The sequence below is a fragment of the Haliotis rubra genome, unplaced genomic scaffold (genome assembly GCF_003918875.1).
Source record: "Haliotis rubra isolate DU_JTF1 unplaced genomic scaffold, ASM391887v1 Scf304, whole genome shotgun sequence".
In the NCBI taxonomy this organism is placed as follows: Eukaryota; Metazoa; Mollusca; class Gastropoda; order Lepetellida; family Haliotidae; genus Haliotis; species Haliotis rubra.
The window spans coordinates 998,508-1,021,126 of record NW_025766974.1 but is presented as its reverse complement, the minus strand read 5'-3'; the positions used below and the strand labels follow the sequence as shown (position 1 = coordinate 1,021,126).

Genomic DNA, 22,619 nt, shown 5'->3' with positions numbered 1-22,619 from the left:
AATTCCCCTTTTGTACAGGAAAATGGCGCTCAACGTGAAGCTCAGTAGTATTTACGTCTTAAGAATTTCTCTCTCGTAGGGGATCTGGGTGATACAGCTTCGACAAACTACTCCAAACACACTGCGGAGTCTATAAGTAATATATTTACTATCAAATTTGCTTATCTTATGTCTGTAGTGACTGCATGCTTACCAAAACACAGGGAGACGGAAACCTGTTTGCATATTCCATTGCCTGTACCGTGTTGTAAACAACCCATCGATCTACATGTTTCTACAAACCGGTGTTGTCAATGACATATGTTCGTCATATTGCAGTTGCAAGCAATGACAGTTATTTCATTTTCTCACAGAATCAATGTTGTAGCTGTTGATACAGATTCGTATTTCCGGTTGTGCTGGAGCCTGGTATGTAGGTCATGGTGGTGGTGTTTTTCCAGGTTCAATCCATATTCTAGAAGAGAATCCGCATGTTGATAGTTATTAGCAGCATTGTCGAAAGATGGAGCCAACCTATTTGAGGCTAGCTCTATTATTCTCCTCAGAATATATCACTGCGACACAAGTGATCAGTGCCCCAAGGCGTGACTGTTTATGATCTATAGCATCTGAGAAATTCAGCTAAACAAGCATGTTCATTTGTGCCTATTGCAGCAGTACATCTACTGACAAAATTGTATAAGTGTCTGAATACTTAAACACACAATTCAGTCAGTACTTTTTTCTGCAGTATCTATATTTCCAGAAACACCGATGTACACAATATTTATTAAATGCATGATAAGATTATCTTTGATGAAGGAGATTTTGGTAGAAGAACGTCCAGTCTTCCATTTTGTATACACAAGTGTCCAAGTGTGCTTTTCACTGCAATCATAACAATCACAGTTGATACTTCAATGATTTTGTGAAGATCCTTGTTATTATATTGGTTTGCAGCAGATCATGCTTGTTGTAAGACTTAAAAGACCACAATGAGATTGGTAGGTCAGGCACACTGACTTGGTTGGTGCATGTCATCGGATCCCAGTTGTGTAAATTGATGCTCATAATGTCAGTCACCGAAATCAGTTATTTTCAGACAGCCATCATATACATGTGTAGCTTGAAAATTGCTGAGTACATCATTAAACAAATGCCAAAGAAACAATATTGCCATGCTGGGGTAAAATCATTTACCTGATTTGTTTTGGTTACATTTGTGTTTAATACAGATAGGTACATGTATCCATTTCTGCACACCATCTGCCAACAACCACCTCAACAACCAAATTATCACCAATGAAATTCAAACAAAATAACATACATAATTCTGACCAAAAAATGCATCTCCTCAATATAAATACATGACACATTATAGATAACAACTTCATTTTATTCTTTATATGATGTTTATGATGTTTCTGAGCTAATTCTTGCTCCTTCATCATCATGCCTTTCAAGAACCTCCTCCATATAGTATGTTCACCCTTGTGTAACATATATGACATTCCCAGCCGATCTTGGATTAGTGCACATTCCTTTCACAACATAAGAGAAAATTGGTTCCAAACACCTTGAATCGATGCTCATGCTGTTGATACACTGGATTGTCTGGTCCAGACTCGATTATTTACAGACCGCCGTCATATAGCTGGAATATTGCTAAGTGCGGCATAAAACTAACCTCACTCACTCAATCACTGTTCTGTAAACCGACCATTCAGGCTGGTGTATTGTCTGTCAACAGTTACTGCCACATTTTAACATAAGCATTCAGAGTGAAATGATTAATGAATGAAATAATATGACATACAGATGAACTCCATAACAACAGTCTGATCCCAAATAAATATTGCGCAAGCACTAAAACAGGATTGATCAAGAAATTACCTGAAACCTGTAATGGTCTGATAAAACAATAAATGGCACAAGAAAAGGTATACACATTGTTATTCCTATTCATTTCATGTGCTTTATATATTCTGACCTGCAGTCATTCATCACATACCACAATAATATTAGACTATTACCATATTTCATATTCTATGATCAATGCTAAAAACTGTAGAGATATAAGCACAAGTCACACAGCCTGACCTCCCAATCTCCATTTAAGCTGACACAAAAGAGGTTTGGGGTCTCATTCTGATCCACTGTCCTCAAATGGAAATTTCCATATATTTTTGTATGAAAATATTAGCTCTGCTGCTTATTTCGTTTTGTAATTTTTGTATGAACTTTGAGTAAAATATTTGACTTATTTAAATCAGCAAGGCTGTTGATATCAGAAAAGGAACAGCTTACATATTGTTCACAATTCAAAGGATCAAATGATTATATACTGAACCGCAAAAGAAACGCGAGACTTGTGTGATTGTGAACTGTGTCTTAATTTCATTGCCACATAGATGAAAAATGAAAATGTTATCAGTTCCTTTGCCTGGATACACTTTGATCACAGTCCATGGCACATTCTCATGTATTGCTGTAGTGGGTGGATCCAGCACATGGGGGGCATGACATGTTCAGTACTGGGTATGCCCTCCTTGGTTGTTCAAAACAGCCATACACTGCTGGTACATGGAGTGAATGAGGTGGTTCATGAAAACCATTGGTACTTGTGCCCCCAGTCTGAGGAAGCTGCCTTCCAGTTCAGCACTGTGTTGTTGGTCTTGGAACCACCTGGCTCAGACGTCTCTGGATTTCACCCCACATGTGTTCAATGGGGTTCAAATCAGGGCTTAGAGCCGGCCATGGCATGGTTCTGATATTATGCTGACATAAGAAGTCCATAGTGACCCTGGCTGTATGGGGGCGGGCATTGTCCTGCTGGAACACGTTCTGGTAGCGCGCAAAGAAGGGCACGATGTGAGGTCTTAGGATATGGTCAATGTAGCGCTGTAGTGCCATTCCCTCATCCTGCACCAACATGTAGGAACACATGGGGTCCAATTCTCTGATCGGCTTTCATCACGTCCATTGTTAATGCCGCCAATGTTGGTGCTGTGTAGCCCACTGCATTCATGCTTGACAGTTAGGGGCTGTGAGGATAGGCCCTCTAGCAGGACGACAACGAAGGTTGTGGGCTTCTAGGCGACGTCGTACCGTGTCATCACTGATTGGCCGCTGTCGAGTGCCAATGGTCTCGCGAGCTGTCATGGTGGCTGACCTGAAGTAATCCCCTAGGTGTTACCGAGGGATGTAGCTGTCCTGCCTGGGAGTGGTCACTTGGGGACGTACACTGAGGGCACTGTCTGCAGTGCTGTTGGTAGAGTTTTAGCGCTGCTGCAGACGATGGATGGTACTGACGTGCACATTGTAAGCGTTCGCAACCACCAGGGCATGCTGTCCGGCTTGCAATCGGTCTATATTCTGTTCATGCACATGCATTTTGGTTTCCTCGAGAAATGTCTGCAACATCCACCCATGGCCCTCAAAACTGCTGCATTTTGGCATTTGGTTTCAGGAGATATTGAAAGGTTACCTTCAATTGGGGTCTCAGACGCACACCAGCATGTCTTGAGAGATTTAGTTTTATCTCCAACGAAAGATTGTTATGATTTACCATTTGAAATAACGTTTGGAAATCTTGCGTTTCTTTTGCAGCTCAGTATAGGTTTATCCTGTATGGTAATAAATGGTTATGTAAACTGTCACAAGCGTCTCTTAGGTTTTGATAGCCACATACCACTATAATGTCAGTGTTCCTATTAATTTTCTGAAAGAAATTCTTGGCAGAGAAAAATGATATTCCAAACTGTCTCAACATTGCATATTGGCAAGCAAAATCTATTTAAGACTCAAGACTAGATTAAATGACTTATTAAAAGCTAAGCAATTCCATTCCACAGGATCTTTTACATTTGCAACTGTTGTTAACCATTTGACCCAGTCTGGTTGACTCCCATCATCTGGTAGTTGGGGGATGGTAGATTTCATATATAATGAAATGCCCCCACGATGTACAGAACTGTGAGTACATATCAAGGTCACTGGGCAAGGAGGTTGGTGACTTCTGTTTTGGCGTTGAGTGTGTCCTTGGTCAGACAATCCAGTATTGGGTCTGTCCCTTCAATGATCCAGTGAAATTATATCCTTTTTTATCTGCCTCACTACTAAAGCATGATGACAGGCCAGGCTGTTATTTCAACTTAACTGAAGGCAAATGTTAGTAAGCAGTGATTAAGAACAATATGCTTCATATTATCATAATACTTATTTTATATGATGCTGAATCAGTTTACAAATGTCAGCTGATGCTAGTAATTTACAAATAGTGTAATAAATTGGTCATATATATCTTTTTTTCTTCCAGGTTTTAGATGCTGTAATGTCCCAAAGATTTAGGAATTAAGAGAAATTTGGCAACAGTTAAAAGGTGAGCTTTTGTTCTGATTCTGAAGTAACATCTCCTTTTGCTTGAAACTATATTATACAGCAAACTAGGATGATGATCTGAAACTTTTTCTCCAGGTTGGAAACCCAAGTTCATTAACTTATCCCTCATTTTGACCTTAGCCTCAATCCACAAGGCTATACTTCCACAAACCTGTGTCAAAGCATGAGAATTGCAATGCTTTAGCTATATTCTGGTATAAGATCTATGTACATATAATTATGTATGAAAATAGAATTAATAATTTCCGGTGTTAAGCATGTTTAGTTATGTTTTGTCATCATACTTACTTTCTGATGTTCTATGTTTTGTGTAGGTCAAAATGAGTAGTAGTACTGCACAGCGATTTGGCGCCAAGACATACAGCCGCTCCAAGGAGAGTACTGCAAGTCGTGCCTTTGATGAAATAGTCACCACTAAACCTGCTCTGAAAGCTGCCCCTTCACATACCAAATGGGGCAAGACCAACTTCAAGGCCTTGAGAGAAAGCCAAAGACTGAAGATGGAATCTTCCCAGGCAAAGAAACCTCGTTTGGAGGAAGAACCAAAGGGCCCTGAAGATCCATTTAGCTTTGATACAGATATGGAACGAAAGAGAAGTCCCGTTAAGAAGCAAGTTGTTCTAGCAAAGGCATGTACTGCCCCAAGCTCAAGACTTCCAGGAACTCGACTCCCAGGAACTCGGATTGCTACACGTGGTGCTGCAAATGAGCAACCACCCAGTGCCAATGACAATCGCAAGATGAAAGATGAGAGCATGGAGGTGAAGGAGGAAGGCGATTTCAGCTTCAAGTCTGGTGTGACAATCTCTAAACGGACCTATACAAGAACACCATTTGCTAATCCTGTTGAGACAAAGAAAAAGCTGGTAACAGAAGTAATTGAGACCAAGCCTGTTGTGAACTTTGGATTTGGTGATGATGAAGATGAGTACAAGCCTCAATCCAGTGGGGATTCTCCACATTCCATAAATGAGGATGATAGTGAAGATAATGATGAGGATGATGATGATGAAGTTAGTTTTAACTTCAAGATGCCACAGTTCATGAAGAAAGAAGCACGGAACACAGAAGAGTTATCTGATGATGATGTGTCATCTGTGTCCTTCAAGAAACAACCTGTGAGGACATATGGAAGCAACAAGCAGACAGGTAACTTGGAAACATCACAACTCAACACTAATCAGCCATCACCTCCATCTACCACCACTTTGCCAACAGCAATTACACGAGGTCCTCATAGTCCCCGACGTGCCTCCCGCTACTCAGATCCTAAATTACTGCAGGAATATAAACGTATGTATGTTGAAAAGACTGGTGGCAAGAACCAAGATGCCATTGGCTCTTTTTCCAATAGCACAGTCATATCCAAAGCTCAAGTGAAAGGGCAGAAGGGCACAACACTGATTGTTGTATGCAAACCGAAGGGAGTTGAGCAGGAAACCAAGGAAACTGTTCAACATAAATATTTTGGAAATCCTAGCAAAGCTCTGAGTAAAGCAGACAGACCAATAAAAATTGATGTGATCACTGAGGGAGATGAGGAGGAGGAGGAAGAGGACACATCTGATGCTGATGCTGCCAAGACTTCTACATACCAGTTTGACAATGACTCCAGTGAAGAAAGTAATCAGTGGTCATCTCAGCCCATAACATTTAACTCACGGACACATGCAGCAAGGGCCCACAATAACAGTGTATCCACTGTGCAAGTGAGAAATAAGATATATAGATCTGCACATGTAGACTTTTCCTCATCTTCCTCTTCAGAACCTGTGCCTGCCAGTTCTCAAGACTCCATTGAGTCTGAACCCTCATTAGCTCCTACTACAGACAGTAATAGTAATAATGACTTTGACAATAGAAAAGTGAAAGAGAGAAAGCCCGTAACATATAGTTCTAGACGTTCATATAGGATATTCAAATCTCGAGCACCACCACCAGAGGTAAAACAGGAAACAAAAGAAGAACTTTCTGAAGAGAATGAACCGCCAAGTTTGGACATTGAGCCTCCAACACTAGAGCCTGCCCAGATCATTGACTCTCCTCAGGTCTCTCCTCCTTGTCTGTCTGTGGAGCCAGAGGATGAAGAGAAAGAGGATGAGGATGAGAAATTTGTGCCAATGGACACCACCCCTAGTAGTAGTCAGGAGTATAACCTGCCTGACTCTGCAGCTAGTAGAGCATCTAATGCTAAGTCAAGTGCTACAAGTGTGTCTGAGGACTTTGACCTCGAGTCAGACTCACAGAGTGTTGTGTCAGAGGAGTCACATGATTCTCAGGATGACAGTCAGGGTTCAGGCAGTCAGCAATCTCAGGTGCAAGAAACTAGGAGGATTTTCAAATCAAAGAACTCTAGAAGTGTTAGGAAATCGTCTGATAGTCTGAGGAGGAAAGTTTTGCAAAGCCCGAAGAAGGTATGTGAAACTAATTATGCACATAAGTGCAATCATCTGAATTCTTGAAAGCATGAAACTTTTTATGCTCTGTATTCCTTCAGACTTTTCAGGGACAAGAAGTAGTCAGGAAATATTGTCAGAAACAATAAATATGTTACAAGAAATGGGAGGTTTCAAGTCCAAGAAGCTAAGTTATGCCAATCATGTACAGTCATCCCTCGCAATTACACTCTTCGCAATACCACGGATTCGGTTAAACCGCGAGGTAATTCATGGCTCCCATAAAAAGAAGTTGCCCAGCGATCACACATCTTCACATTATCAAAAAATAGCATGCCAACAAAACCGCTCTTCAGCTCAGGTTAGTCACGTTGTAAAGTAGCGAAATTCAGTGCGGATTGCAATGAACGATGTTGATCGTACATATATGTGGTTTTTCAGATGCTTAAAAAGCATTCAGGGTTTTCTTAAATAATCAGATCAACAGCGGGACATCGTAATAACTTATGAAAGACAACTTTATCATAAAGACATGCCATCAGCTGAGTACTTATGGTGTTTGCTGTTATACAACACACCACGTTATGGCGTGTGTAAACGCCACCATCCGAAAACTGATGTCAGAAAACACATAATAAAACGATCTTCAATTTCATTTTATTTGATTAAATTCAATCCAATTTTCATTCATTAAAACTGTTTACAGTAACAACGAAGAAAACGTGTGTGAAATGGCATTACCTCATTCTATACGTGTAATACTTCCACTTACCGTTCATGGGGGGACTGCTTTTCGCGCCTCCTGTGATAGCACTAATTCACATTATTCTCAGCAATCACAAACAGATTACCACCTCATCATCCATGAACCCCTAGATCCACGTTATTGACTCATTGAAGTCATATTTCAGTGACAATTAATTGCCAACATTTTGTTTTACAATCAAAGTGGCACGTACCGTAGGAAGTCAACAGTGACTTATCAAACTGTCTCCTACGTAAAATGTATCCAGCCACATAACCCAAATGTTAAATATGTTCGTAGAAAACATGCATTATACTAATACCATAGCAATATAGATTATCTCTGTTAAAATAACTGTTTAAGATATAAATTATTCTGATGATGGAATAGAAATTCATTGATGTTATATTTTCGGATCATTTTTAACTGGATCGTCAGTACATTGGACCAAATCGTGAGCACAGCTGATTGCTATTTCCGGCTATAACAGGTAGCATAACAGGAACAGCAATTCAATTATCATGTTTAGTGATGTTTTGTTTGATTGCAAGTTTCCTCTACATATATCTATTTTCGTTACAAAGTTTGTTTTTTCACCTCCGATGATATGATATAGTTTTGACTAGGCACAATACACTAAATAGCAGTTCTGTTATGTCCATGGAAAGTCCAATTTTACTTGGCCTTTTCCGTATTATGTATAACCTACTATAATGCGGGTGGCTAATAACAGGGGGGGATTGTGTCATCCATGGACCCAAAGACCTGCGTTATGGCGAGGGACGACTGTATATTCTTAATCCTGTTGTTCGTATAGTGTAGCACAACATAATTCTCCCCTTGAAGATCTGGATTAGTTCTATTTATATATGTATGCTCATGATGTCAATCATTCGAATGTCTGGTTCAAACAGTTTTTTACAGACTGCTATCATTTAGCTGGAATATGGCTCAGTGCAGTGGTAAACAACAAACAGTAGATTTTTTTTCCCCTGTCGCAACACGGAACGGGGGACTAGGTATTCGGCGGTGTCCGTACATATGTACGTACGTACGTCCTGATTGTTGTTAACGTGATATCTCATGAACCGTTGTACCCAATGTCTTCAAGTTTGGTGACAGCCTACATTGGGGGATTACGCAGACACCAGTCGATTTGGGTGACCATGGCCTTATTTTCAAGGTCACCACGGCACTTTGACCACTTTTCAAACTCTTGTTAACGAGATATCTCATGAACTGTTGTACCCAATGTCTTCATATTTGGTGACTGCCTACATTGGGGGATTATCCAGACACCAGTCGATTTGGTGACCTTGAGCATATTTTCAAGGTCACCATGACACTTTGACCACTTTTCAAACTCTTGTTAACGCGATATCTCAGGAACTGTTGTACCCAATGTCTTCAAAATTGGTGACAACTTACATTGGGGGATTACACAGACACCAGTTGATTGGGGTGACCTAGACCTTATTTTCAATGGTCACCCCACGACACTTTGCACACTTTTAATTCTTGTTAATGTGATATCTTATGAACTGTTGTAAGCAATGTCTTCAAATTTGGTGACAGCCCACATTAGGGGATTACGCAGACACCAGTTTATTTGGGTGACCTAGACCTTATCTTCAAGGTCACCATGACACTTTGAACACTTTTCAAAGGCTTGTTAACGTGACATCTCATGGACTGTTGTACCCAATGTCTTCAAATCTGGTGACTGCCTACATTGGGGGATTACACAGACACCAGTTTATTTGGGTGACCTTGACCTTATTTTCAATGGTCACCACGACACTTTGCACACTTTTAATTCTTGTTAATGTGATATCTTATGAACTGTTGTAAGCAATGTCTTCAAATTTGGTGACAGCCCACATTAGGGGATTATGCAGACACCAGTTTATTTGGGTGACCTTGACCTTATCTTCAAGGTCACCACGACACTTTGACCACTTTTCAAATTTATTTAAACACGATATCTCATAAGATATTGCACCCAATGTTTTCAATTATGTCGACAGCATACATTGGGTGATTAGGCAGACACCAGTCATTTCAGGCATCTTGTATGACCAAAAAATAAAAAGTAGTAAATATAGATATTCCATTCTTTAGTGGCGGGGGACATTGCCATATCAGTGGCAAACACTTGTATCATTTGCACTATTAGTATTATAAGCAGAACTTGCCATGCTAACCTTAATTCAGATTTGTTGTGAATGCTACTCGAACTAATGCTAAGAATTTAGAAGCCATGCTGCTTATCAATCGATTGAAGCCTCTGAGATTGGTGGACTCAGATCTTCACCCACAGATGTATCATATCAGAGCACCAAAAATCTGATCTACTGAGCTAGAAATTTGTCCCATCATTCGCTGTTGTCCTGCAGTGGTGTGATGGGGTAGTCTAGTTGTTATGGCATTCGCTCATCACGCTGAAGACCCGGGTTCGATTCCCCACACAGGTACAATGTATGAAGCCATTTCTGGTGTGCCCCACAGTGATATTGCTGGAATATTACTAAAAACATCGTAAAACTATACTGTTGTCCTTGGTCCAATATCTGAAAACAAGATAAATGCTTGGTACATTATAGCTGAAGATCAGATCAGCCTTGGTTGGTTTCAACTTCATGAAGGACCTGAACATGAAGTCAGTCACTATGGTTGTCAAAAATTATTGAAGGTCGACTGTCGCATCATTAAGGTTATAGTTGTTCTGTGATTGGTCGGATGCATGTATTGTGAACAAACTTCAGATTATGTAACATTTCCCTATAAATCATGATGGTACAAAACACTTTTTATTGCCAAATAATACTTCATGAGCACTTTCTTCTCAACTTGCCATGTGTCAAGGTGATGTCAAATGGCAAGGTCATTCACAGATTTTTAACCGAAAAAACTTTGTTGACTGTACAATTCAAACTGTATATATTTTTTAAAGGTCACATGCAACGTAAAACACAACTTTGCAGATTCTGATACCTTTCGGTATGGACTTACCGAAACAAAGCGTCAAAAATGCAAATTCAACTTAAAAAGTTGAAAAATAACGATGAAAAAAAACGCGCGAAATCGGAGTTCAAACGTTTCACTAATTTTCCCCAGACTTTTCTGGGGAATACGGGTTTCAACAGCTGGGCTGGGCGCGTTCATAGCATGCGCAAGAGTGAAATAGGTTCGCAAGAACTTGGAAGCTGGCTGTCTGGTGAATACTCGGTGAAGGCTTTGGTGTGAGCTATTTTCCTAATGTTTTGTTGATATCTCACAGGCAGCGAATTTTTTATATGTTATGACAGTAAATAAACTGTTTATATAATTTCATTTGTCTATTTCACCACACGTTCTTCTTACCGAGTCACTTTCTCAGTTCGATACTTAAAAGCAATGTCATTATTTAGCGTTGACAGAACTGTGATGTCGCTGTCACAGACAAAACTCAGTGTCTTGTTTTATTGACACCTGTGTGTCTGCCTGCCTGTCTGCTAATGACAATATTCAATACACAACTGCTATCACTGACCACATGCAATTTGAACTTAACACCAATCAGGCTATACACCATAAACAAAACGCATTGATTTATGGCCCGAGTTCGGTCTCTATCGCATTATGTAATTACACAGACAGGCAGGAGTGATACTTGAACACATGACATGTTATGATGTCTGTTGATTGCAAAATGTTATACACAAAAAATGAGCATGTATTTACAAAACCCAACATCTCTATATATACACACACACAATAAGCCGTGAAGGCGGCATCTGCTAATGAACCAGCCGTTACACTTGAGTGCACACCCACCCGCTCTGACTGGGTTCGGTATCCCGGCTGCTTCGTTTCGAGGGAGGTAAACCCAAGTACAAAATATTGCACTTTTGATTTGCGATTATACGCTTATAATTTTGTTTATTTGTTTTTTCATAATCAGCAATGCATATTATATGTCATGAAGAAGTGATAATTGTGTTTTAATTATGTTTGATTTTTTGGTTGCATGTGACCTTTAAGTATGTTACAATGGCACGAGTGGCTTTATGAAAATGTTGTAGTTCATTGCTACTGAGCACCCAAGCATAATGCATATGTAACTATATTTACATCATATCCCTTCAGAGAACTCATATACAAATGAACAGGTGTTAACAAACTTGGCTAATAAAACATTGAAATTAGAGATAAAACACCACCAGACATAATGATTTGCCAGTTAACTTAAATTTCCTGTTCTGCTAGGTATTTTATTTCATATGCATACAGAGCTCCAGATAAGATTTAGCTCATGTGGGTACTGTACCCACTGTATTTGTTTGGAGTGGGTATTATGAATGTTGAATGGGTATTTCATTTTCCGTTACCCACTGCTTTCAAATATGTGCATATTTCAGTCACTTTACTCACCTAAGTATTATGTGACTGATTAAGTTTACTAAGCAGGTATGTTCTGCCTTATGTCATACCTTATCAAAACCAACTTAAATATAATGGAAATGATTTCATAAAAAATCACTCATCCTATACTGACAGTACAACACTAGTCCTATACTAACAGTACAACTTGATAGCTATCGATGTCTTTTTCATTACGCAAGCGATTTTTATTAATATCTTCAGTACGCATTTGTTTTTAACTTTTTGCGTATCTAACATTTGAAATGCGTAATTGGTACGCAACAATTATTTCTAATGCGTAATTGGAAATTTTTTATGCATATTTTACCCGGATATGCAGCTTTTCTGGGCCTCTGCTGCATAGATTAAGATTTCTGTGTATATTTTCACAAAAACTAAACCAGAAATTGCAATCAGCTGTGCACCCGCAGGGGTAAAAAATATGATTGCCTTACTCCTGCGTTTTTGATGTCGGACAGGTAAAAAAATGCATTTTATCTTGCCTGGTGGCAGGTAACATTTACAAATCATCCTAACTTGACCCTTAAAATCAGTATAAAAATGGTATGTTTCGTACAAAAGCTGACCCCCTGCGATGGGGTCTAATCGTGGCCAAGACAACTGGCAGTTACCGATTTATTCCCTGAAATCTCAATCATACTGTGTCTGTGTCACGTCTCAATATGAAGTGTAGTTGACAGAAATTGGATACGTATATTAATTTTTTTTGCTAAATGTCATTTATTGTAGTTGGATGATCAATTTTCAATAAACTGGCATGCTTATTTCACCTCATTCCATGGGCGTACAACTTCCGCTTACCATGTTCGCGAGGGTAATTTTAGATATTATATTTCACTGATCACTGCGTCAAAATTGATTCATCCCGTTATATTATTGGGTACGTTTCAACTAGATCACCGGGAAAAGTGTGCACAGGTGATTGCTATTTCAGGCTCTATATCCGAGACAAATACACATGGCCATGTTAATCCCTCCAAATAATACAATGCCAAGCAAAAATAAATTAGAGCTGAAAGGGTAAATATTACTAAATAATCTTGTCTAGTGATGTTTAATTGTCAATTTGACTTCTTCACTGACAAAGCCATTTTCTACTGTTCGTTCACGCGAAATGATACGATGTTGTTTTCTTACTGGTCACCAGAAAAAATGTTTGACCTGAGTGTTACCCGTAGTTAAGACGACCACCTTCTACAGGCTGCCTTTTTTGGTCTTCAAATTTCAGTTTATCTGCGGTAATATACGGTACATTTTTTTACCCTAATATCCAATTGAAAACGTAAATTTTACAAAATTCATGGCTTCAAATTCGATTTTTATGCATCACAAAACACCGATGAAAACTCATCCCCCCATGGCGAATTCGTACCTAAAACTAACTCCAAAAAGTTAACTCGTAACCACATTTCTAATTTTATTGTCACATTTAAAAAAGTTCTTCAAGTAGGCCTACTAGTATAATTGAAGCTGCTGCAAAAATTAAACCAATAGTGAAAGTATTCAAGTCTATTGACACTACACCCTGAGAAGACTTGACAGGTTTTCAGATCGCACCCCTTAGTGACAAATCTTCAAGTAGTTGGCAAGTATGAAAAAAATAAGAGCAAGTGTAGACTGTTAATATTTGCCCTTGGTCAAGATAGGATTTTAAAAAACTTTTGACCCCTAACCCGCTTCCTGAAATCTCTCGGTCATTCGGTCAAAACATGCCCATTTGTAACAGGGGTTTCTGAATTAAAAAGATAATTTTAAAAAACCATTAAAATAACTTTTAACAATATTGATGCTGTGATCGGAATTATATTTGAAAATATTACTTTATCAGAAACAATATATAACAATAAAGCGCTTTATCAGTAGCAAAATTTGTGGATATATTTAAAATAGTCTTGTGTGTAGTAGGATGGTCGAATGTTTGTAAGGAATTGAACTTTTTTGTAAGTTCCTGACAAGGCTCCCAGGCTTGCCATCATGAAAATGTTGACCAATTACAGTCAAATTTCAAGAAATATTATTTTTAATGTCCAAGTAAGCCATTTATGATAATTGTAACCATTTTCTGTCAACTAAAGTTTGTTTCAAGGCGTCAATAGTAGTAAACTGACGGTGGTTGCTGTAAATAGCATTAGTTGGTGGGTGCATTGCCATTAACTTCATACAAATTAGCAGAAAGTATTGTAAACAATATTGAATACAGTTTTGGAAGGAATAAATAAAATAGATGAAAGTCTAGATATACAGTTTCAAAGCAGACATTATAGTTACATGGTTAAATTGCATATTCAAGTTCTGATTTGTTGACATGGTAATTTGGGTGTTACATGCTCAGGGGCCACTCATATAGTCATGTGTAACTGCATGGGAACAGGGTCCTCATAGAATCCAAAATGACCCCTGATATACAGTGAAACAAAACAAAATGAAAACAAAATAAAAATAATGTTTTGACCATAGGCGAGAATTACGTGATGAGAATTCATTATATGTGGTAAGGATTTAGCATCTAGATTAGGGCTGTTATGATTCACTGATGTATTCATTGAATCAAACTGAATTCCTTCATGAATTCTGTTCATTATTTGCAATCACTTGAATCAAATATTCAGAAATATTTTTTGAAAGAGCAAATTTGTCGGTAGTATTAAAGCAAAATATGCATAAGGGAATGTGTCCAAGCCCGGGCAAGCTCAGACAGTCATGTGTAGGGCTGGCTTAAAATATTGAAAATCAGAAATATTGTTGATGGGAACAATTCAGGCTGGCTAAATAAAATATGGTTGATGGGAAGAATTACTAATGATTATCAATATTAAAACTGTGAAAAAATTGATGATATTTTACATAAACTATTATGACAAAATAGTTTTGATTTACTAACACATATGCAAAGTCACGTCTTTTTTATGGCTGCTTCTAAATTCTGTGCAGGAAGCTGTTTTGTTAGTACTTCTTGCATTGCATTAATATGTCACCTCTCACCAAATAGGATGATTTCTGTTAAACATTTTGGCATTTTGGTTACTTCAGCCTGAGTAACATGATCACAAAGTAACAGTCAGCTTGATTAAAACCTGTCCAATAATGTGTGTTTTTATTATATGAGTGAATATGATAAATAATCCATCAACTGGTGACATAACATGGTATTCAGGAAAAATATTTGTTTTTGTTAAAGATCACATATACTCTAGGGGGGTACAAATACATAAATCACTAATTGGCATCGTTATAAATGAAACCCCATCATTAAAACTACTCATTTCGATCTTTAATTATCTTAAATCAACGTTTTTGACAACAGTGCACAATTCTCACCCGCGAAACGAAATTTCAATCAATCAGAGCGGCGCGTCTCTGTGACGTCATATGAGGAATAGATATGAGGGCCGATGCAGAATTCATGTACATTTTCATGTACATGTAAATTATCTTGTTTACAGGTTTGTATAAACCTGAAATCATGACAACTGTTGTGAAAAATGAAAGCTATATGTTCTCACAATCTACTGTCATTTAATTTGGTCTCCTGCTTTGCCTAGTTTCCAAGTTACAACTTGTTTTCATAGACGATTCTGTCAAAATCGCTTGGTGTCGCTAGGCCTTATTTGATCAGCCTCGCTCATCACGGTTACGGTTAATTTCTTCAACCTAAACAGTGCGTCATTAAGAAGGGCGGATGCCCATCAGATGCAGTTATTTCAAATTATCCCCGGTAGTTCTTGTCTGATTGTAATAAAGTATCAAAGCAGTGTGGGCTTTTTCAGGTTTTCTAATGCCTGGATGGTATAATGACTGATCCAAATTGATCTGTGGGTTTTTTTACCTCGATATTTAATCATGTCATGAAAAATATGACGTCTATTAAAAACTGACATTTGATTTATTTGAATCCGTAAACTAAACAACCCTACTTTGTCATTGCGAGAAGAATCTAAAAATTTACTTAGGTAAGTGGGTACATACAGTTTTAGCACACAACAAATGCTTATATGTATTCTTTTGCAACAAAGAAGTTCTGTTCGTATTCTCAAAACAGTGTCGGCCCATAAGATTTCACATGCAATTAAAATTGCATACAATACAGCAATTAATACTCCCTTGTTGTAATCCGTGTTAGGTGGTATAAACCTACGCATGTTATTTGTCATCCTTCACTTTGTGGTCAGTTAATGAAATTATAACAGGTATAATTAGTGGTGACACCACTTAGATTACCTGACAAAGGTTCCCATTTGGCATTTCTTGTGTCTGGAGTAAATACTCAACATTATACACATCGATCAAATGATTAACCGATAACACGCTGATTGATTAATTACTTTTATCTTGCACAGCGGATTTGTCAAAAGGTAGTGTTTATGTATGTAGATTAACTAATCTATACTGAATACACTCTGTCGTGTCTGTGTCTGTGTAAAAACAACGTCCTTCTTTCAAAGGATTAACCGCCAATACATTGACTGATTGCTCATTATTGGCTAACTAAATTACTTTTTATATAAAGAATGGCGGACATTATGCAATTAGTTGCCAGGTGTGCTATCTTGGGTGACCAATGAGACTATACACCAATGTGAAATACCTGAAACGATATATCACTTTTTCGTATATTAGAATGTTAAAAGACACATCACTTGGAACAGCTGGAGATGAATGGCATATCACTCGTTTTTGTGGATATTGATGGATACATTCCTCGAGCAAGGTAATAGCCTGACGTTGTTTCTATAACTTTAATCTGTTTTAATTTTAATATTTGCATTTTGTTTTTATTCTTTGTCGTAGCATTCAACAGAATCGTTGTTTTCGCCGTGAAGTGTAATGAGACAGACAACATACACTTGTATTGGCGTGTGTGTGAATTATGATTCACATTGGCAAACTATAAAATGTCTAGATATTACAGTCCTGTTATAAATTCACTATAAGTATCAGCAGATCTCCTGCTTTTTATTTAGTTTCAAAATGCATACAAGTATGATAATAAACTAATTAGGATTATAAGACCAAATATAAAGGCGTACATTGACTAGTATCTACATACTGGTGAGTGGACGTTAACCACGTGAATGTAGCAAGAAATTTATTGCGCAGTATTGTCACTTCGACCCCCACCTCGCTTCCGTGGAAGAAATCGTTATGTTACAAGTTGTGTCATGCAACATCCTTTGGTCATGATTGAAATATATATTTAACTACGAGTAAAAATTATTTTTGATTTTCTAACTTGATGAAAACAAACCATAATCTCATTAATTCTTTAACAGACTTTAGACCGTGATGTCGCGATTTTTTAAAAATGACGGCGCCCTGTCGCTAACATCTGCTAGTCTGAGAATATATGCTATTTAGGTTTGTTTTCACCAAGTTACAAAATCAAAACTGCTTTCTACTGGTAGTAAAATATGTATTTGATTGATGGACAATAGGACTTTGCATGACATAGCTTATGACAGAACAATTTCGCACTCACAAACATAACCCATTTAGCACGAACTGCGGGGTCCTGTGGAAATCTCTGCATGGTGACACCATCACCCGACCCCTAGGAGCAATTGACGACAACGCAACAATTCGGCATGTCTTTGTTGATGTCGCGAAATCATCAAAATGACGAGCTTGCTACACACTTTATACACAACTGAAAATCCTTCCTCATATGACGTCACTTCCGTGCTCTGTTGACAGAGTTACGTAACCTGTCTGTGGTTTCGTTGGTGGGGGGAGAGTGAAGCAGGCAACTTTTAATCACTCAGTATTAATTAACCACAAGGTTTTAAAGAATGAATTTGGTGTTCCGCATAAGACTAACCACAAATCTTTCGTATGTAATGGTTAAAAGAGTACACAAAAAAAACAAAGTTTATTTGTTCTTTAACCTATATTCTTGACATGTACCATATTTTCTTCATAGTGGATGGGTTACAGCGATGTTGCATACATATACCAGATATATAAATTCTGGTCGGAAGAAACCAGGATGTGAAGATGCTTTATGATAGTCTAGTTTTCATTACACTCCTGTTATTATTTAGTGTGTATTGAAGATGTAATGAAAATATTTTCACAGTGTAGTGACATCAGGCCTAAAATTACACAAATAATACCCACCATGATTCATTTAATGAAAAATGCATTTAATTTGACTCACTGAAATTTCAGAACCTATTCTTGCACCCCATCAAACCATTTGTCAGTGGCATTTCAATCTCACAGCTTAGCATGTGGGCCAGTGTTTACCATGACACAGAAAACCTGCATATATGACTCCCAAAAACATGTCCTTGATTCCCTCTCATGACACAGGGAGTCATGATGACTCCTAAATTTGTATGCATGGATGCAGAAAACCTGCTTATTTGACTCCCAAAAACCATGAGTCTTTGGGCTCATTTCATTATATTTTATGAAGATAATTTTATAACTAAATGTAAGTTTACATCTATCAAGGGTAAACAACTGTTTGATCTTTCATAACCTCCTTTCTAACTTATAGCCCATAGTGTCACATATCATACACCATCATGGCTGGTTGTGCTGGCTTATTTACCCCTTTGAAAGGGATAAAGTCATTATTTGTGGTGTCAAAAGCTCAAGAATGATAAATAATGTATTCAGCAATATGAATTTGTCTGTCTGGATGTTAAATTTGAAATGTGAGTCTCTTCATATGATGTCACTGTCAGTCAAATATTACATAACAGAGAACAAAGTTCTTCCTTATTCATGTCAGACATGCCATGGTGCTCTCCTCATATGTTTCTTCCATTTTCATTGCTTCAGCGTGTGTTAAGTTTCTTGGCATTATCCAATAATATGTGGGTCATTCTTGAATGTCAGACTCTAGAACCATGCCTGAGGACAGTTTTGTCAGCAGTGTAAGTGGCCAGTGGGGGTGGAAGGCTTGAGGAAATGTCACAATATGCTGGGTCAGACCAGTGTCTCCAGGGCCTAGTGGAGGAGCAGGTTAGCCAGCACAGCAAGGTCCACAGCAAAAATACATGATAGAAAAAAAGCAGATTGCTGTTTGGGGTCTTAAGTTTTCTTCTAGTGTAATTTGATGGCAATTTTGTATTGATATATTTTTGGAAATGTAACTTGTTATATATTGACTATAAATGTCATTTAATTTCAAAATTATTAAAATATATATTTAAAAATATTATTTTGATTTTTCTGAATATATGTATTTCTAAAAATCACTACAGTCGAACACCGTTGTGTCGAACTCTGATATCTCGGTTGTCTTGATATAATTTCTCGGTCCCGGCAAAATTCTCATTATTTATCATTATTTGAACCCTTTCAACTCGATACGGATGTCTCGATATTTCGGATATCCCGATATGATTTCATGGTCCTGACAAGCAAAATTACCCTTTTAACTCGATATTTGCACGTAAAGTCGATATACACCTACCTTTCTCGGGCAAGTATCCATCTGAACTGTGACTGTCTCCATGTGTTTACACACATGCTGCGGCATGAATCAAAGGTAGCGGTAGTGTAAGCTAATTAAGGCTAATAGTGTTGTAGGTGTCACTTGTTTGTTTATCTAACTAGGATGAACTCCCAATTTCAACTTAACACTCCTGATAACGGATTATAGTATCGAATCAAAACATAGTGAGAGTCTAATCAGGGACTTGTGTCATCACGTGACAAGCAATTGATTGTTGGGTTGTTACTAAATTGCCGACTGAGAAATGCGGATTAGGAGTCAATTAAACGCTATTGTGTTGTGGGGCTATAAAATGATACCAAATGGTAAATAATAGACATGCAATCTACTGTTTTCTTTTGTTTTCTTTCATTTCTTTCATGTTGGTATGTGATGATATGCCCAACTCTGATGTGTCGATATTCGGATAAGTCGATAGTTTTTCCTGGTCCCGTAAATATCGAGTCAACGGTGTTCGACTGTATATAGACTTACAATTAATAGATTTAATGCTGGACATGAACTGGGCTGATCCATTAAATGTTTAGAATTGAATTTGCTCTTTTTTCATTCGTTTTAATTTTTGAAGTCTCAATAGATATGACTGATTACTGGCAGTAAATATACATTTCATATTGATTGCTCATAAAAATGTATTTATACAGCATCAACTTTCAAAATTTGTTGATAAATCAATAAACAATGACATTCGTAGGATCTTGGCTGTGATGTCTTAGTGGCCCATCTATGGTACATATCAATGGTATGCCCATGATATATCCTATATCAAATGTTGTATTTTCATGCCATAACCTCTTTGATTGATATTTAAATGTTAAACACGACATATAGCAGTTTGTCCCATTCATATAGCATATATCACTATTACAAAATAAGTGCAAGACAAATGATATGCCAATGTTTGCTACTAAATTTGGACATATGTTTTGAACCTCAATTTTCTCACCATGCTCTCAATCACAATGGCAACTGTTTGTACTGTACAGATGCTGTAAGTCATTCCAATGTATTTCACACAATAATAGCTGTATGATAGTTCATCAACAATACCATAACCTGGTAAATATAGCTTAGTGGTTCGTGGGTAGCTGAATGGCTAATGGGTTAGCCCATTACGATGGTGAGAACAGGTTCTAACCCCCACATGGAGTTTAATATCTGAAGCCAGTTCCTAGCGATTTTATTTAAATAGTTCATAACACTTCAGGGAACCTGACTCTATAACAATGAATATTGCATAGTCTTGATTCCTTTTATGTTATTTTTTAATGACAAAGTACATAATGTTTTCAAAAATAATGTTTCTATCCCACTTGAGTGAATCACCACTTTTTACAAGAAGTTGCCTGAACATTGATATATGATATAGTTTTCAGAGGAAGGTTATAAAAATCACTTTGAGAGGGCCGTATAATAATGCAATATATGTTTTCTTGTCAAGAGCATTGTTTAAATTTTCTTATCACAAGATGAAATAAACAATTGATTGAAAGAAAAAAATATCTCTATACCAAATGTTTTGTGACACATTTTGACCTCATAGTGCATCTACAAATTCATCACAATGAGCTTGCTCACAGAAGTCAGAATACATGCTGCGTGTTCCTGTACGTTACTATTAGCAAATGTTGGGTGACATTCGCTATACTTATGAATGTGTCAATAGACTGGACCAGGGCCCACTTGCATAAAATAGTATTAGTGCTACAGTGATCATAAATCCTTAAACTCACAATCTCTGGCTTTGACTACAATTACCATCCACTTCCACAAAGTAATTGTAGGCTAAGATCATTATACGCTAGAATTGGTTCAGACCAATCCAAGCAACTAAGATCATTGTCACCTGTGAATAAACTTGACAAAATGGCATGACAGACAGGGCCTGCATCAGATTATAATGTACTTAAGTTCTAACATTGCCTTTTATTTTCACTCTTCAAGGGAAGGATAAGACATAAAATGTCTGCAAGCCGTTAGTAATGTCTGTGACCTTTTGGATAGCTCAAGGGCAGATAATCTTAGTTTCTAGACGGGAGTGGTTTCCCTTTGTATATGCTTTTGACTGTGCAGAATTATTGACCTTACCAAATATATTGATGGTGTAAATTCACTCAGATCTGCCTATATATCTTTCAGATCAGTGATTTTTGTCTATAGTTTACCATTAAACTAATCTACAATTAAATACTAGTTGAAGTGAAAATTCATAGGGCTTTCTTTATCAGTCCTACCCATGAAGATCTGGGTTAGAATTGGCCTTCAGCAACCAATGCTTGTCGTAAGAGGCGACTAACCAGATTGGGTGGTCAGACTCACTGGCATGGTTGACACATGCCATCGTATCCCATTTGTGTAGATTGATGCTCATGCTGTTGATCACTGGATTGTCTAGTCAAGACTTGATTATTTACAGATCGCTAGGTTCTATTAGTAGAACCACAGTATTTTTATTCAGGTTCGGGTATACTGTGATGCAATCCAAAAATTCAGTGTTTTCATACTGTCATTTCTATCTAGTCATAAAATGACAGTTTTGTCCATTCAAAATAACAAATATTATGGTTGTTTACTTTCCCATGTTATTAAACAATGTATGGTTTGGCTCTTTGGCTCAGTTTTCTACATTATGATCATATCTCATACACTGAACCGAAACGAACCCAAACCGAAGGCCTTGTACTGCAATACGTACCATTACATGGTAGCGTACCATTTCTCCCCTACAAACTGCCACCATATTGCTGGAATATTGTGGAGTGTGGCGTTAAACACCAACCAACTTTATCATTCCTAAAGTGGAATGAGGGATGAGCGGTTGTTTTAATGTATGGATCTTAAATCAGTTTATTTATCAAACAAGTGAATTCTTGTTGGGTCGATCCCCAATGGCTGTCATTACCAAAACACATAAAAAGATTGTAGTTGTTGTTGCCCAGCCTGGGGCTCGGCATTAAGGGGATAAACAAGACTGGTTGGCAAGGAGTCTGCATGCTGTGAAGGCGTGGGGTATCCATGCTAAACTGTGGTATGGTGCTTCAGTTGGCTATTGGGTTTTACTTTGACTTGCAGAACTAGTGGCTGATACACCCACTGATTAATATCAAGGGTTCTGTAAAGTAATATAATGGTTTGATACAGTTTATCAACTTTCAAATTACAGAACCTTTATGTTTCTTTCAAGAATAATATTTCCTGTGTTCATGTT

General features: G+C 37.7%; 1 protein-coding gene across 1 annotated transcript in view; it reads left to right on the top strand.

Moving 5' to 3' along the window:
- The window catches only part of LOC124282829 (wings apart-like protein homolog), a 40,477-nt gene continuing 17,858 nt past the window's right edge, over positions 1–22,619 (top strand). Inside the window, 3 exon segments of the mRNA XM_046718862.1 lie at positions 1–137; positions 4,300–4,360; positions 4,695–6,794. Coding sequence (XP_046574818.1) covers positions 4,701–6,794 — 2,094 coding nt within the window. The 5' untranslated portion in view covers positions 1–137; positions 4,300–4,360; positions 4,695–4,700.